This window comes from Oncorhynchus nerka, linkage group LG26 (genome assembly GCF_034236695.1).
Source record: "Oncorhynchus nerka isolate Pitt River linkage group LG26, Oner_Uvic_2.0, whole genome shotgun sequence".
NCBI lineage: Eukaryota > Metazoa > Chordata > Actinopteri > Salmoniformes > Salmonidae > Oncorhynchus > Oncorhynchus nerka.
Genome location: NC_088421.1, coordinates 1,057,397 through 1,073,391, shown reverse-complemented (window position 1 = coordinate 1,073,391; position 15,995 = coordinate 1,057,397). Strand labels below are relative to the sequence as shown.

At 41.5% G+C, this 15,995-nt stretch overlaps 1 protein-coding gene across 1 annotated transcript in view; it reads right to left on the bottom strand.

Annotated features, from left to right (window-relative positions):
* Nucleotides 1-15,995, bottom strand: part of xpo6 (exportin 6) — a 62,269-nt gene that overhangs the window by 4,151 nt on the left and 42,123 nt on the right. The window contains exons 13-22 of the mRNA XM_029635214.2: nucleotides 14,475-14,634; nucleotides 13,957-14,049; nucleotides 10,791-10,935; nucleotides 10,398-10,544; nucleotides 9,912-10,101; nucleotides 4,619-4,774; nucleotides 3,221-3,335; nucleotides 2,784-2,955; nucleotides 2,441-2,602; nucleotides 1,323-1,421 (exon numbers count right to left, since the gene is read on the bottom strand). Of these exons, the coding sequence (XP_029491074.2) occupies nucleotides 1,323-1,421; nucleotides 2,441-2,602; nucleotides 2,784-2,955; nucleotides 3,221-3,335; nucleotides 4,619-4,774; nucleotides 9,912-10,101; nucleotides 10,398-10,544; nucleotides 10,791-10,935; nucleotides 13,957-14,049; nucleotides 14,475-14,634 (1,439 nt within the window). The remainder of the gene's footprint in view (nucleotides 1-1,322; nucleotides 1,422-2,440; nucleotides 2,603-2,783; nucleotides 2,956-3,220; nucleotides 3,336-4,618; nucleotides 4,775-9,911; nucleotides 10,102-10,397; nucleotides 10,545-10,790; nucleotides 10,936-13,956; nucleotides 14,050-14,474; nucleotides 14,635-15,995) is intronic.

Below are 15,995 nucleotides of genomic sequence, written 5' to 3'. Positions count from 1 at the left end.
TATATTAAACTTCATACTTCTCTCAGCATTTAGTGCTGCTATCATGACTGATGACTGTGATAATAATAGCATCATGATGTGTAATGTCAACGTTGTATTTATGTTGTTTTATATTATGGCAATCATAGAAATACACTACATGACCAAAAGTATGTGGACGCCTGCTTGTCGAACATCTAATTCTAAAATCAATGGCATTAATATGGAGTTGGTCCCCTCTTTGCTACTATAACAGCCTCCACTCTTCTGGGAAGGCTTTGAACTAGATGGTGGAACATTGTTGCGGGGACTTGCTTCCATTCAGCCACAAGAGCATTAGTGAGGTCGAGCACGGATGTTGGGCAATTAGGCCTGGCTCGCAGTTGGTTCCAATTCATCCCAAAGTTTATCAATGGGTTTGAGGTCAGGGCTCTGTGCAGGCCAGTGAAGTTCTTCCACACTGATTTTGACAAGCTTCTGTTATTGGATTGTCAATGTGACGCTGAAACAGGAAAGGGACTTCCCCAAGCTGTTGCCACAAAGTTGGAACCACAGAATTGTCTAGAATGTCATTGTATGCTGTAGCGTTACGATTTCCCTAAGGGGCTTAGCCCAAACCATGAAAAACAGCCTCAGACCATTATTCCTACTGCACCAAACCTTACAGTTGGCACTGTGCATTGGGGCAGGTAGCGTTCTCCTGGCATCCACCAAACCCAGATTTGTCCGTCGGGCTGTCAGATGGTAGAGCGGGATTCATCACTCCAGAGAACAAATTTTCACTGCTCCAGAGTACAATGGCGGTGAGCTTTACACCACTCCAGCCGACGCCTGGCTTTGCACATGGTGATCTTAGGCGTGGCCTACCACTTCGCGGCTGAGCCGCTCCTAGACGTTTCCACTTCACAATAACAGCATTTACAGTTGACCGGGGCAGCTCTAGCAGGGCAGAAATTTTAACTGACTTGATGTAAAGGTGGTATTTTATGAGAGCGCGACGTTGCAAGTCACTGAGCTCTTCAGTAATGCCATTCTACTGCCAATGTTTGTCTATTGAGATTGCATGGATGTGTGCTCGATTTTATACACCTGTCAGCAATGAGTGTGGCTAAAAAAGCCAAATCCACTCATTTGAAGGTGTGTCCACATACTTTTGTATATATAGTTTAGAATTAGATAGCAATAGAAAGGTAATCATATTTTCATGATGACAACAATATTAGGTGAGGTTATTAAGTTGGACCATACAAATAAAGTGTCACAAAGCAGAGAAAGGGTAATTTTGGAGCAACAATAAATGCACTTTAGGAGCTAATGGTATGGCATATAAGAGCTGAACTCACTCTGTGGTAGAGCTTGTGCTTGCTGTTGAGGGACTCCAAGTAAAAGAGGTTCTGCTTGAAGATGTGGATGTCTGGCTGCAGGAAAGACTGCCCAAAAGCCTGGAGAAACAGATTTGAGCCTATGTCAGGGAATTCTACAGTCCTGTCCAAAAACAACCCATAACCCATTCACCCTAGATACTGAAATAACTTGATAGTTATAATCCAGGGTTGGTCAATTCAAATTGAAGGCAGTTCATTCAGAAAGAGGAAAAACAGTTGAAATTAATAGCTTCTACTTTTCAGGTTATTGAGAAGTCATTGAAATCGAGCTTAATTCCTGAATTGACTGAATTCAATTTGAATTGACCACAATCCTCTATAAGCAATATGGTATCGTTATATATATATTACCATTTTTTCAACAGAACATTGTACAAATGGCAGCAACATGCTGGATTGTGTTTACAACTTACATTTGAAAATAGGCAAAAAGTTTATCATAGCTCTACAATGGAAAGGCTAGGAGGTGGAATTTTCTGCACATTGCTTAATGATTAGAAGGGTGCTATAAACCAATTATATCATGTACATGAGGTAAATATTAAAAAAGGCTTTTATTAACTTGGCGTTGCAGTTTCGTTTAGACATTTTTGGAAATGTATTGACAAATTCACTAAAGCACCGTTTCTATTAGCACTTTGAAGTCAATCCGGGTTGGGCTGGCCTTGGTGGACTTGTTTGAACCTCAAAAAATAAATAATGTCATGTTGTTAGGTAGCCAATATGTGACGTGCAGCTGGCTTCGCTAATGAAGAATTGAATTCACCCTCACCATGCTGTAACTAACATTACCACATACTCATGCCAGCGCCAGCCAGACTCATATTTAGCTTGCTAACGTTCTCTATGACCTGGCCAGCTAAAATTAAACTGATTTGCTAGCTAATGTATGGTAGCTACCATTTGAGGGCTGACCGTTCTCATAAAAGTTTATTGTGTAGTGCAAAAATGAATGAAGGACCCAGCTATGGTGGTAATTCGTGTCATGTCTGACAACTGCAGTAGTACTATCTAACATCAACAAGCACAAACGAGCTAGCTAAACATGGTGTGAGCACCCCCCCCCAAACACATACCTGCATGGCAGCACTAAACTGGGCCTCATTCTCCATGGCCTCCTCGGCCGATCCCCTCTGCACACTGGCTAGGACAGAGGTCTTGAAGAAGTACCTCCAGTTATGGTGAAGCACCTGGTATAGCAGCTCAAACATCTCTGCTTTGACATCTGGAGAGGAACGCTGTGGAACAGACAAAGAAATCACAATAGACCTTTATTACCCATTGTTGATCAAAAATGCATCTATTTTTTTGCTGACCCAGTGCCCAAACCTATCGATGGACAAGCCACACACACACACACACAGCGCATGTATACATTTTTGTTGTTATATCAGTGTGAATGAGAGTGCGCACTCTCACCTCAGCCACAATAGGATAGACCTGCTCCATGCAGAGAGCTATTATGCTGGGTAGGAAGGGTTTGAAGGCCTGGCCGGGCTCCTGAACCACCACCTGGAGAATCTTTAGGAACTTCTCCACCACTCGGCAGCCTGCGCTGCCCTCCTGCAAGATACTGGCTGCCAGCTGCTCCCTGGGACGGACGGACATACAAGAACGTAAACAAACAATGTATAGCTTCTAAACGTGTAAAACCATCATGGGGTTGTTGAGGATGGCCAGTCCTGGCATCTACAGCGCTGTCTATTAATTTGAGAGGGGTCACATTTCTCTAGCCTCATCCCTCAACTGTATATCAAAACATGTGGCGGGACTGCTGTTTTGTTGTTTTCAGAATCCCAGATTGTAGCTTTAAAATGGTCACAATATGTGTCTAAGCATGTGTGTGTGTGACCTACCTGGTGAACATGCTGAGGAAGGTGTGTATAATTTGTCCGGTGAAGGGCACGCCCATCTGAACACGCAGACCTTGAAACAGTGTGAGGAAGAAGCTCAGCATCTCATCCGTCACATCTTGAGGATAGAGGGCGTGACAACGGGAAAGACAGAATGTCAGAAAGAATAACTCAGCGTTGGCATTATATCAAATCAAAGACCAGAATGTTTTGAATGAAAATTACATTTGAAGTGATAAAGAAAATGAAATCTGCAAATGGTCCCTTTTAAGGTGACTACAAGCTTCACTCCATTGATCTACTGTATGTGCGTACATGTGGGTGGAATGGGATTTTGGAGTAGCGGACACCTTTTCGTAACATGACATCCTCGCCGTCTCACTCCCATTCACAAGGGGGCGATAGTTTTTAAAATGTATTTTGTTTAAATTTTTTGGTCTTAATTTTTTGAACGCAAGAAAGAGTTACCTTCCCTTACTAGTAGTAGCTAGCTGGCAGCCTGGCTAGCTGACTTTAGCCTGGATAAAAACATAGCAAGCAAGCTTTTTTAGCTTCCCACATCTCCATGTGAAATAATCATAATGAAAAAAATATGCCCTGCCAAATATTTTACTTGCCGGTGTAACCTAAAACATTATCCCACTTTGATATGCTGCTTGCATATTAACTCCCATATCAGCTAAACATAGAACGTCATGTTTTGGTCACAGAGTAAAAAAGCACAAGGCTAGCTAGTTGGCTACAGCAGGTTCTACCATTTCGAAATATCCAACCTTTTGGGTCGATTCTTGTTGTTTGGTTTACTGTTTGAACAGCTGTTGAGATTATCAATGCAAAATAGGCTACTTTGATGAATAGCCTATTTATCAGATGATGGAAACAAGCGACAACACTGCCCCCATGGCAGCAGAAGGAATGATACCACGTCTCACTTTTTTACTACCTGAAAGTTATGTAGAACGCCAGAGTGTATTACAAGGAGCCGACACTTTAGTAGACGAAAATGACATTGCAACACTCCGAATCTTGCGTATGCGTAGAGCTTGTAGTAAACTTGAAATATCATTCATAAAAAGGTGAATGGCATTGAAAATGGGAAAAGGGCACAAGCAACATTTGTGAAATTGTTAGAATGGCTGAAAGTACAGTTGCACACTGTGTGTACTTGTTAATAAACATTTTGTTAAGTGCAACATTTTTGTCACATACATTGACCTTGCTCAGGCATATCACACGTATAACGTTACATTGTAAAATTACTTGAAATGTACTGTGGTGATGGATTTTAGAGTTGAATTTAAGGGAGATAAAAATCAGTGAATGGGTAGTAAACTTACAACAAGTCAGCTCTCTATTATGACTGAAACTGTTGTGTTGTAACATTGTGTTTTTTCTTCTAACCTGGCTGCTGGATGAAGACAGGAAAGAGGCCCAAGGAAACTTGCACGGACTCCTGGAGACTCTGGTAGCAGATCTGTCGGGATTTGGTGGATTCCCCGGAGATGCTGTCCACTATGTCTCTTAGCACAGGCAATGTCTGGTGCAACACTGCTTTCGCTAAGAAAGAAAAAGAGGCGTGGGGGTAAGAAAGATGTTAGGGTTTATGCTATAAAGCCAAAAGAATGATGTCTCTAGTGTTCCTTCCTTACAATCAGTGCAATTAAACTTCAGAGGTAAAACGACTACATCACTCTGTGTTGATTATTGTACATTGTCCCAGTCAAAAAAGGGCTTTACTCAGTCGGAATTTTACTTGGTAGTTTAAAAAAAATAGGAATTACATGGAATTATAGTGGTATTATAATTACATAATTATTCCCTCATAATTAACCTTACATTTAATCAAACTTTTTATTTATGCATTGAATTATATACATACAGTGGCAATAAAAAGTAGGTGAACCCTTTGGAATTACCTGGATTTCTGCATAAATCGGTCATCAAATGATCTGATCTTAATCGAAGTCACAACAGACAAACAGTGTGCTTAAACTAATAACAAACAAATTATTGTATTTTTATTGTCTATATTGAATACATAATTTTAACATTCACAGTGTAGGTTGGAAAAGTATGTGAACCCCTAGGCTAATGACATCTCCAAAAGCTAATTGGGAGTCAGGAGTTCGCTAACCTGGAGTCCAATCAATGAGACGCGATTGGAGATGTCGGTTAGAGCTGCCTTGCCCAATAAAAAAAACTCACAAAATTTGAGTTTGCTATTCACAAGAAGCATTGACATTGAACCATGCCTCAAACAAAAGAGATCTCAGAAGACTGAAGATTAAAAATGGATGAATTGCATAAAGCTGGAAAGGGTTACAAAAGTATCTAAAAGCCTTGATGTTCAGTCCATGGTAAGACAAATAGTCTATAAATGGAGAAAGTTCAGCACTCTTGCTACTCTCCCTAGGAGTGGTCATCCTGCAAAGATGACTGCAAAAGCACAGTGCAGAATGCTCAATGAGGTTAAGAAGACTCCTAAAGTGTCAGCTAAAGACATCTCAGGAACATGCTAACATCTCTGTTGACAAGTCAACGATACGTAAAACACTAAACAATTCATGGGAGGACATCATGGAAGAAGCCACTGCTGTCCCAAAAAAATCCATTGCTGAACGTCTGAAGTTTGCAAAAGTGCACCTGGATATTCCACAGCGCTACCGGAGAAATATTCTGTGGACAGATGAAACTTCAGTTGAGTTGTTTGGAAGGAACACACAACACTATGTGGGGAGAAAAAAAGGCACAGCACAGCAACATCAAACACCTCATCCTAACTGTAAAGTATGGTGGAGGGAGCACCATGGTTTGGGGCTGCTTTGCTGCAGCAGGGCCTGGACAAGCTTGCTATCATCGACAGAAAAATGAATTCAAGTTTGTCAAGACATTTTGCAAGGAGGCTATCTGTCTGCCAATTGAAGCTCAACAAAAGTTGGGTGATGCAACAGGACAACGCCCAAAACACAGAAGAAAATACGCCTTCTGGAGTGTCCCAGTCCAGAAGGCGTCCTGACCTCAATCCGATTGAGATGCCGTGGCATGACCTCAAGAGAGCACTTCGCACCAGACATCCCAAGAACAGTGCTGAACTGAAACAGTTTTGTAAAGAGGAATGGTCCATAATTTCTCCTGACCGTTGTGCAGGTCTGATCCGTAACTACAGAAAAAGTTTGGTTGAGGTTATTGCTGCCAAAGGAGGGTCAACCAGTTATTAAATCCAAGGGTTCACATACTTTTCCCACCGTGCACTGTGAATGTTTACACTGTGTATTCAATGAAGACATATAATTGTTTGTGTGTTTGTCTATTGTTGTGACCTAGATGAAGAGCAGATCAAATTTTATAACCAATTTACACAGAAATCCAGGTATTTCCAAAGGGTTCACATCTTGCCACTGTGTGTGTGTGTATATATATATTAAAAGATCTGGGAAAAAATTAAGAGACCTCAGCAAAATGATCCGTTTCTTTCGTTTTACTAGTTATAGATATGTGTTTCGGGTAAAACGTTTTGTTTTATTCTATAAATTACTGACAACATTTATCCCAAATTACAAGTACAAATATTGTCATTTAGACTATTTATTTGCAGAAAATGACAACTGGTCAAAATAACAAAAAAGACGCAGTGTTGTCAGACCTCGAATAATGCAAAGAAAAGAAGCTCAATCATTTTTTAACGTAGGAAGACTTCAGAAATTAATATTTGGAAGAATAACCCTGATTTTTAAATCACAGCTTTCATGCGTCTTGGCCTGCTCTCCACCAGTCTTTCACATAGATGTTAGGTGACTTTATGCCACTCCTGGCGCAAAAACTCAAGCAGCTCGGCTTTGTTTGACAGCTTATGACCATCCATCTTCCTCTTGATCACATTCCAGAGATTTTCAATTGGGTTCAGGTCTGGAGATTGTGTTGGTGAGACTCATGTCGCCTACGGTAGACCTACAGTATATTGAAAAATGTGTGACCAATAATTACATAAAGGATTGGAGGATTCGAAATTAAAACCAAAAGCCACCTCATGGGTCTCCCTGTGGCGGCCGGCACGGATATCGAACCTGTATCTGTAGCAACGCATTTGGCACTGCGGGAGATCCCCTCCACTCCGGAGCCCCCATCCACAAAGTATCAAACTACAGAGAGGTGTTGGTAAAAGGTATATTGTCCTGTTAATAGCCCATAATGGGCTATTATAATGCTGTACATGGTATCCAGGTCAGGATAACCAAAACATTTCTTTATTGAAGACTATCAGAAAGAATGTTGGTACATATTTAATTTGATCCAAAGCCACGAATGAGTGAGTCACTCAGCTTTATGTAGGTGCAGGGCTATATGACTGTGTAATCAACTTAATAATATATAAATAATATTTGTAACAGCCCAAACTTTTATTTCTGTTTTTAGAGGGAGAGAAACGCTGGGCTAATTGTGCGCCGCCCATAAAGGCCAAAATATAGCTCTGCTAATAGCCATAATGGTGCTGTACAACATGACCGCGTGTGTTTGAAAGAGCATTTTTATAATTATTTTATTAACGAAAGCAAAGACGCTGAAGAATAAATACAGTACTGTACAGTATATGTTTTTACATTTGGAAAATAAAGCATTTAAAGCATTTTGAAGATATAAGCCAGCTGCATTTGTTTATTAGGCTACTGTGCAGTCTGACAAGTAAATATAGCCTACGGTACATACTGTAGTAAACATGGGAAAGTGCCTAATTCCTTACATAAGGAGAGCAGGTCATGTCCAGACTTTCTCGGTGACCCCAAGTACTCATTAACTCTGTCTACTGAGTTTTTGGGTTGCATCAGTCATGGACAGAAACTTTTGAGACACAATATTAATGATGAACACCCAGAGGTTCACCGGTAAGCCACATTTGCCTCACTGTTTGTAATTCAAATCAAATCGAATTGTATTAGTCACATGTGCCAAATACAACAGGTGGTAGACCTTACAGTGAAATGCTTATTTACGAGCCTCTAACCAACAATGCAGTTAAAAAAATGGATAAGAATAAGAAATAAAAGTAACAAGTAATTAAAGAGCAGCAGTAAAATAACAATAGCAAAACTATATACGGGGGGTACCGGTACAGAGTCAATGTTTGGGGGCACCATTCTGTGCCCACTTGTATGTATGTCTCTTCGGTTATACATCCTTGGAATAGCAGAACAGCATAGCGGTCTGGACGGCCCTTGCTGTGCCTGGTGAGCAGTTGGTCAAGTTCTGTTGCCAGAAGAGGAATGGAAATGTCAGGGTGAACCGACAACCTCGCCGGGTATGTTAACTCTGCCTGTCCGAGGTGGAGTTCCAGAGCTCACAGGTGTGCCTGGCATGGATTGTGACTCCATCTTGTTCCTCGCCCTCTTCTATACGTCATTCTCATAAAAATGCCATTATTAGTTACATTGTTTTAGTTTTAACGTGCAGACTGGCATTAAGAACAGCAGGAATGTTTCCCTAGTCAGCGCCATTATTAGTGCAATTCCCCTTAAAGTGTTGCCAGCGTGGCGGGGTGGGTGTCCACCCCCCTTCCTCCTCCTCCCTTCCTCATTGGCTAGGTCGGTCTTCTGTGCGCGGCTCTGCGGCCCATCCTGTGCCCCCTGCCCTCGTAGCTTGAACCTCGCACACTTTCAGTGGATACAGCTGGAGAACTGCAAAGCAATCCCATTGTGCGCCACTCAGAGCCATGATCAATATATATTGTCCTGCTAATAACAGGGTTAATAATATATATCAAATAATGTCAAATGAGTGAGAAAAAGGCCATTCTTGAACATTGGGTGAGACATTGTTTGAATTTGTAAATAAAGCCAGTTTGTTATTTAGAATTATTTATCTCCGTTTTTAGAGGAAGAGAAACCAAAAACCTACAATCATCTCATGGGTCTTCCAGTCAAGGGCAGCACGGGTATTGAACCAGCATCTGTAGCAACACCATTTGCACTGCTATGCAGTGTCTTGGACCGTTGCGCCACTCAGGCGATGTACAACATACATGACCGGTCGGGAGTGGCCTACACTACTACAGTAAGAGAAAAATAATCCTAACAAAATAAAATAAAAATCTTAGTGTAACAACCGTTTTAGAAAGTAATACTGAAGTTGTGCACAATTATCAGTTTCTATTTAGGTTTATGTCACCCATTCATTGTCAGTTAGAGACACAGTAGGACCCAAAAGCATAATCAGTGCTCAAACTCCCCCTTGCGCTGGTCTGGAGTAATGAAGTGGTGACGCTGGGCACCGTTCTAAACCACAAATCACCTCTAAGGCCTGCAGCATAAACACAAAACTTATAGTGGCGCAGCCACTGTACCTCACACCGTTCATGTACCATATTGGGGTATGCATTATTACCGTCAGTGCCCACAAGGGGCGCAATTTCTTTCCAAACATTGTTTACTAGCAAATTCTCATTGAGGACGCTAGCTAAATGCTAATAAGAGCAAGCGAACATAAACTAAATGTAAGGCCAGACAACCCAGCTAATAAAGTCATAATTATATAGTATACCACCCAAACCTATAAATAAATACTTAAAAGTACCCATTGTCAGCACATCTTTCACCACATTATTTCTTAGTAAATACCAGCCGAAACAGGACTATAGAAGGAAGCTTTAACAAAACTATAAGAGACTGATAAAGGTTGATAAATGGCATGATGCCCAACTGACTGTCTTCCAGGCCAAGGCGGTGTGGGGGCTGGTTGGCAGTGCCCCTCAGTAGGCGGTAGTGGCGGGTAAGGGCAGCCAGCAGGCTGGCGTGGCTACTGGAGCGGGTTTGCCATTGCTGCTCGCTCTCTGGCAGGTTAGACCAAGGCAGCAGCAGCATGTTGGACAGAGCCCTGCACACAAGCATGTGGGCCTGGAGGAGTGGAGACACACACACACATTAGACAGATCCCTCCACGCATAACCATACTCATATAGGTGGGGTGTATAAACATTCCATGAGACACATTATGCATACACGTACACACACACCCTAAAGTGCTACACCCCAGAATCAAGACAGATTAATTTTTTTTTTTTTAAATTCAAGTGGTCCACTTCGAATCAGGAAATAATATTAAGGCCGGGCATTGATAACAACCCATGGGTGGATTGAATTTCAGCCCTGAGCCTCAAAATAACACTAAAGCCATAACGGCGCACTCTGACCTCTTGTGGGAGCCTGCGAGTCTGGCTCTCTGTGATGAGGTTGAAGATGTTTTGCACGGCAGGCAACGTGACTAGGAAAACAGGACGCACGGTGGTGGCTATGGACACCATGAGATGGCATGCCGACAGCAGCAACTTTTCAGGTACCTAGAATAGAAATACAGTTTGACAATGAAATAGGTAACAAGGAATTGACAAAGACTCTTAGTTGACTTGCTGAAATGATCTGATAACCAGTTTTTGGCCAATGAGAACACAAATATGCAAGCTCAGTTGGTCAGCATAAAAATGGAACCACTGTGTGTCATGATACCAATTGCACAACATCAGCAACCAGGTAAGATTTAACAAAACATACTGTTACTACCACATACTGTGTGTGTGTATGGTTACCTTAGCAGTGATGAGTGGTGCGGTGGCGTCCATGGTGGAGGTGACAAGGCTGATGAAGCGGCTCTGATTCTGCCTCTGGACCTCACTGTAGAATTGAGCCAGCCAGTGGGAGTAGGCCTGCAATGCCGCCAAGGACTGGGCATGGCTGGAAACAAACACACATTAACAACTGTGACAATACAGTTATATCTATCAAACGCGCTCTGACTATTTTCTTATCACACATTTTTGGTTTAATAAAAGGGGTGAATTCTACAGACAAGGGTAAAAGACAGCAGTTTGTGACAAATCCACTTTATATCTACAGTGCCTATTACACATTTTGCTACAGCCTGAATTCAAAATGGATGAAATAGATTTATTTTCTCATTCAGCTACACACAATACACCATAATGACAAATTGAAAACATGTTGTCTCGAAATGTTGGCAAATTTATTGAAAATGAAATACAGAAATATCTAATTTACACAAGTTCACACCCCTGAGTGAATACATGTTAGAATCACCTTTGGAAGTGATTACAGCTTTGAGTCATTCTGGTTCTTTCTGGGTAAGTCTCGAAGAGCTTTGCACACCTGGATTGTACAATATTTGCACATTATTCTTTTAAAAATTCTTCAAGCTCTGTCAAGTTGGTTGTTGATAAGACAGCCATTTTCAAGTCATACAATAGATTTTCAAGCAGATTTATGTCAAAACTGTAGCTAGGGCCAGTCAGGAACATTCAACGTTGCCTTGGTAAGCAACTCCAGTGTATATTTGGCCTTGTGTTTTAGGTTATCGTCCTGCTGAAAGGTGAATTTGTCTCCCAGTGTCTGTTGAAAAGCAAACAACCAGGTTTTCCTCTATTACATTTATTTGCCCCAAACATAACACTTTGTACTCAGGACACAAAGTTAATTTCTTTGCCACATTTTTTGCTGTTTTACTTTAGTGCCTTATTGCAAACCAGATGCATGTTTTGGAATATTTTTATTCTGTACAGGCTTCCTCATTTTCTGCATTTTATTAGGATCCCCATTAGCTGTTGCAAAAGCAGCAGCTACTCTTCCTGGGGTCCACAGAAAACATCAATAGACAACAGCTCTAGTACAGAACTACATAAACAATTTTTTAAAGGCACACGTAGGCTACATATCAATGCATACACACAAACTATCTAGGTCAAATAGGGGAGAGGCGTTATGCCGTGAGGTCTTGCTTTATCTGTTTTTTGAAACCAGGTTTGCGGTTTATTTGTGCAATATGAGATGGAAGGAAGTTCCATACAATAAGGGCTCTATATAATACTGTACGCTTTCTTGAATTTGTTCTGGATTTAGGGACTGTGAAAAGAACCCCGGTGGCATGTCTGCTTGGGTAAGTGTGTGTGTCAGAGCTGTGTGTAGTTGACTATGCAAACAATAAGGGATTTCCAACACAATATTTCTTGTAAAAAGAAGAAGTGATGCAGTCAGTGTCTCCTCAACTCTTAGCCAAGAGACACTGGCATGCATAGTATTTATATCAGCCCTCTGATTACAATGACGAGCAAAACGTGCTGCTCTATTCTGGGCCAACTGCAGCTTAACTAGATCTTTCCTTGCAGCACTGGACCACATGACTGGACAATAATCAAGATTAGACAAAACTAGAGCCTGCAGAACTTGCTTTTTGGAAAGTGGTGTCAAAAAAGCAGAGCATCTCTTTATTACGGAAAGACCTCTCCCCATCTTTACAACCATTGAATCTATATGCTTTGACCATGATAGTTCACAATCTAAGGTAACACCAAGTAATTTAGACTCCTCAACTTGTTCAAAAGCCACACCATTCATTAACATATTCAGCTGAGGTCTATAACTTAGGAAATGATTTGTATCAAATACAACGCTCTTAGTTTTAGAGATGTTCAGGACCAGTTTATTACTGGCCACCCATTCGAAAACAGACTGCAACTCTTTGTTAAGGGTTTCAGTGACTTCATCAGCTGTGGTTGATGAGGAGTACATGATCGAATCGTCAGCATGCATGGACACACATGCTTTGTTTAATGCCAGTGGCAGGTCATTGGTAAAAATAGAAAAGATTAGAGGGCCTAGAGAGCTGCCCTGCGGTATAGCACACTTTACATGTTTGACATTAGAGAAGCTTCCATTAAAGAAAACCCTTCGAGTTATATTAGATAGATAGCTCTGAATCCACGATGGCAGAGGTTGAAAAGCCACAGCACAAACCTTTCAACAGGTTACGCTCAATAATTTCAAAGGCAGCACTGTAATCTCCACTCTATTGTGGAGTAACTACAATGTTGTTGAATCATCCTCAGTTTTATCCTTTCACAGTCATTATACTCTAAGTGTTTTAAAGTCCCCATTGGACTCAAGGTGAAATCCCTGAGTGGCTTCCTTCCTCTCCGGCAACTGAGTTAGGAAGGACGCCTGTATCTTATCTTTATATGATGGCGCCGACAGAGATGGTCGCATCACTTCGAGTTCTGTGTGTATTAAGTCGTTTTTCGGGAATTGTTAGATTACTTGTTAGATATTACTGCACTGTCAGAACTAGAAGCACAAGCATTTCGCTACACTCATATTAACATCTGCTAACCATATGTATGTGACACATACAATTTGATTTGATTTAATCTTTGTAGTGTCTGGATGTATCCAAAGTGTAAAAAATTACTTAACCATGCTCAAAGGGATAATCAATGTCTGCTTTTTATTTTTTACCCATCTACCAATACATGCCCTTCTTTGCGAATCATTAGAACCTCCCTAGTCTTTATGGTTGAATCTGTGTTTGAAATTCACCGCTCGACTAAGGGACCTTACAGATAATTGTGTGTGTGTGTGGGGTAGAGAGAAGAGGTAGTCATTCAAAAATCATATTAAACACTAATAGAGTGAGTCCATGCAACTTATTATGTGACTTGTTAAGGAAATGTTTACATCTGATCTTATTTAGGCTTGCCATAACTAAGGGGTTGAATACTTGACAACATTTCTAAAAACATAATTCCACTTTGACATTATGGGGTATTGTATGTAGGCCAGTGACACAAAATCAAAATTGTATCTATTTTAAATTCAGGCTGTAACAACAAAATGTGGTTAAAGTCAAGGGATGTGAATACTTTCTGAAGGCACTGTAGACCGTGGCAGTAAACGGTTGACACTCACACGTCGATGAGGTCCGGCTTGAGCACAGATGGCACGGCAGTCTCCAAGTCATACAGGCTGATCTGAGAGCCATAGCATGTGACCTCCACCAACCTAGAAACACAAGTGCAGACACACTAAACAATGATGTAATCTGAATTATTTCCTTATCAAAATTCTCCCCTGTAATACAAGACAGGATTGGGGTCAATTTGATTTCAATTCAGGAAATACTGCATTGTCAATTCCAAATCAAGACATAAAATCGACTTGCCACTTCAAAAATTCACTTGGAATAATTCAATCAAGTGTAGGTGGTCAGTCAGGAAAATGCATAATTTCATTTTGGCCAAAAGCTATTTTCTCCCCTTCTCTTTCACATATTGGAGGCCACCAAAGAGATAGACACTAGGAACCAAAACGAAGTTAGACACTGATGTTTGACAACAGAGCAAGTGGGTCAAATTAATTTAGCCAATTCAGGAAGTAAACTGAAATATCAATGGATGTGACTGAAGGAAGCAGTGTGGCACACTAACCGCTCCACCACCGCTAGCGCATCGTTGAAGCGTGCGGCAAAAACGTCCCCAATGAAATACCCAGCCAGCCTCCCAACAGCCTGAAGTAGGGAGCTGAGGTCCCTGAGAGCGCAGTGCAGCCTCCGACAATCATTCTCTGCTGTAATGTTCAGTCTCCGACCTGCCACAAATAAAGAGTAGAGATGAGGATAAGCACATGCTCAATTTCATGAAATAACCTTTCAGTAGTCCATTACATGCATTGCATGCTTTTCAGAAGACTCTTTCAGTACTGAAAATGACTTAGTGCTTTTTTACAGCACTTTTGGTAAAATGAAAGGCAAACAACCCCTAGCCCCTGCCACCTGAGAGAACTAATTAGGTGTTAGAAAAATTGCCCAGCCTATGAGAGATGCTACCATATCACTTAGACCTATCCTATTCCTTAAAATCTACACCTGTAACAATGAGATAGGCACTGAAAGTTATTTCTGGATACCACGATTGGGATTTTTTCCCTGCAGATGTCAAAAAAACAAAAAAAAACATCTTGATTGTGTGCATCTTCACACCCCAGAGCTAATACTTGGCAGAAGGATCTTTTGTAGCCAGTCAGCTGTGAATAATTTTGAATACGATTCTACCAACTGCACAACTCTTAGGGCAACACACACTCAGTCGGCAGTTTATTAGGTACCTCACCCGTTCATGAAAATGGTTCGCTCCTACAGACAGTGAGTCACGTGGCTTGCTATATAAAGCAGGCATCGAGATATTTAGTTACTGTTGGATTTAACATTAAAATGGGCAAAACTAGTGACCTAAGTGACTTGGAGCGTGGTATGATCGCCTGTGCCAGACGCACCAGTTCCAGTATCTCAGAAATGGCCGGCCTCCTAGGCTTTTCACGCACGAGTGTCTAGGGTTTACTGAGAATGGTGCGACAAACAAAAAACAGTCAGTGGTAGTTCTCTGGGCAAAAACAGCTTATTGATGAGAGGTCGAAGGAAAATGGCAAGAATCATGCAAGCTAACAGGCGGGCCACAAACAGGCAAATAACGCACAGTACAACAGTGCTGTGCAGATTGGCATCTTAGAACGCAAACTTGTCGGTCCTCATCACAGATGGGCTATTGTAGCAGACGTCCACACCGGGTTACAATCCTATCAGTTAAAAACAAGAAGAAGAAGCTCCAGTAGGCACACGATCACCAACACTGGACAATTGAGGAGTGGAAAAACATTGCTTGGTCTGACGAATCCTGGTTCCCGATGGTAGTCAGGATTTGGCGTAAGCAGCATGAGCCCATGGCCCCACCCTGCCTGGTGTCAACGGTACAGGCTGGCAGCGGTGGTGTTAATGTTTTATTAACTTTGATTTAATCAGGGGAGCCCAATTGAGATCAGGGTCTCATTTTCAATAGTCCCCTGAGACCATAAAGCAAAACACAATAATGTGTGGGGAATGCTTTCCCGGCACACGTTAGGTCCCTTCATACCAATTGAGCAACGTTTGAATGCAACACCTTGTAGAATCCACG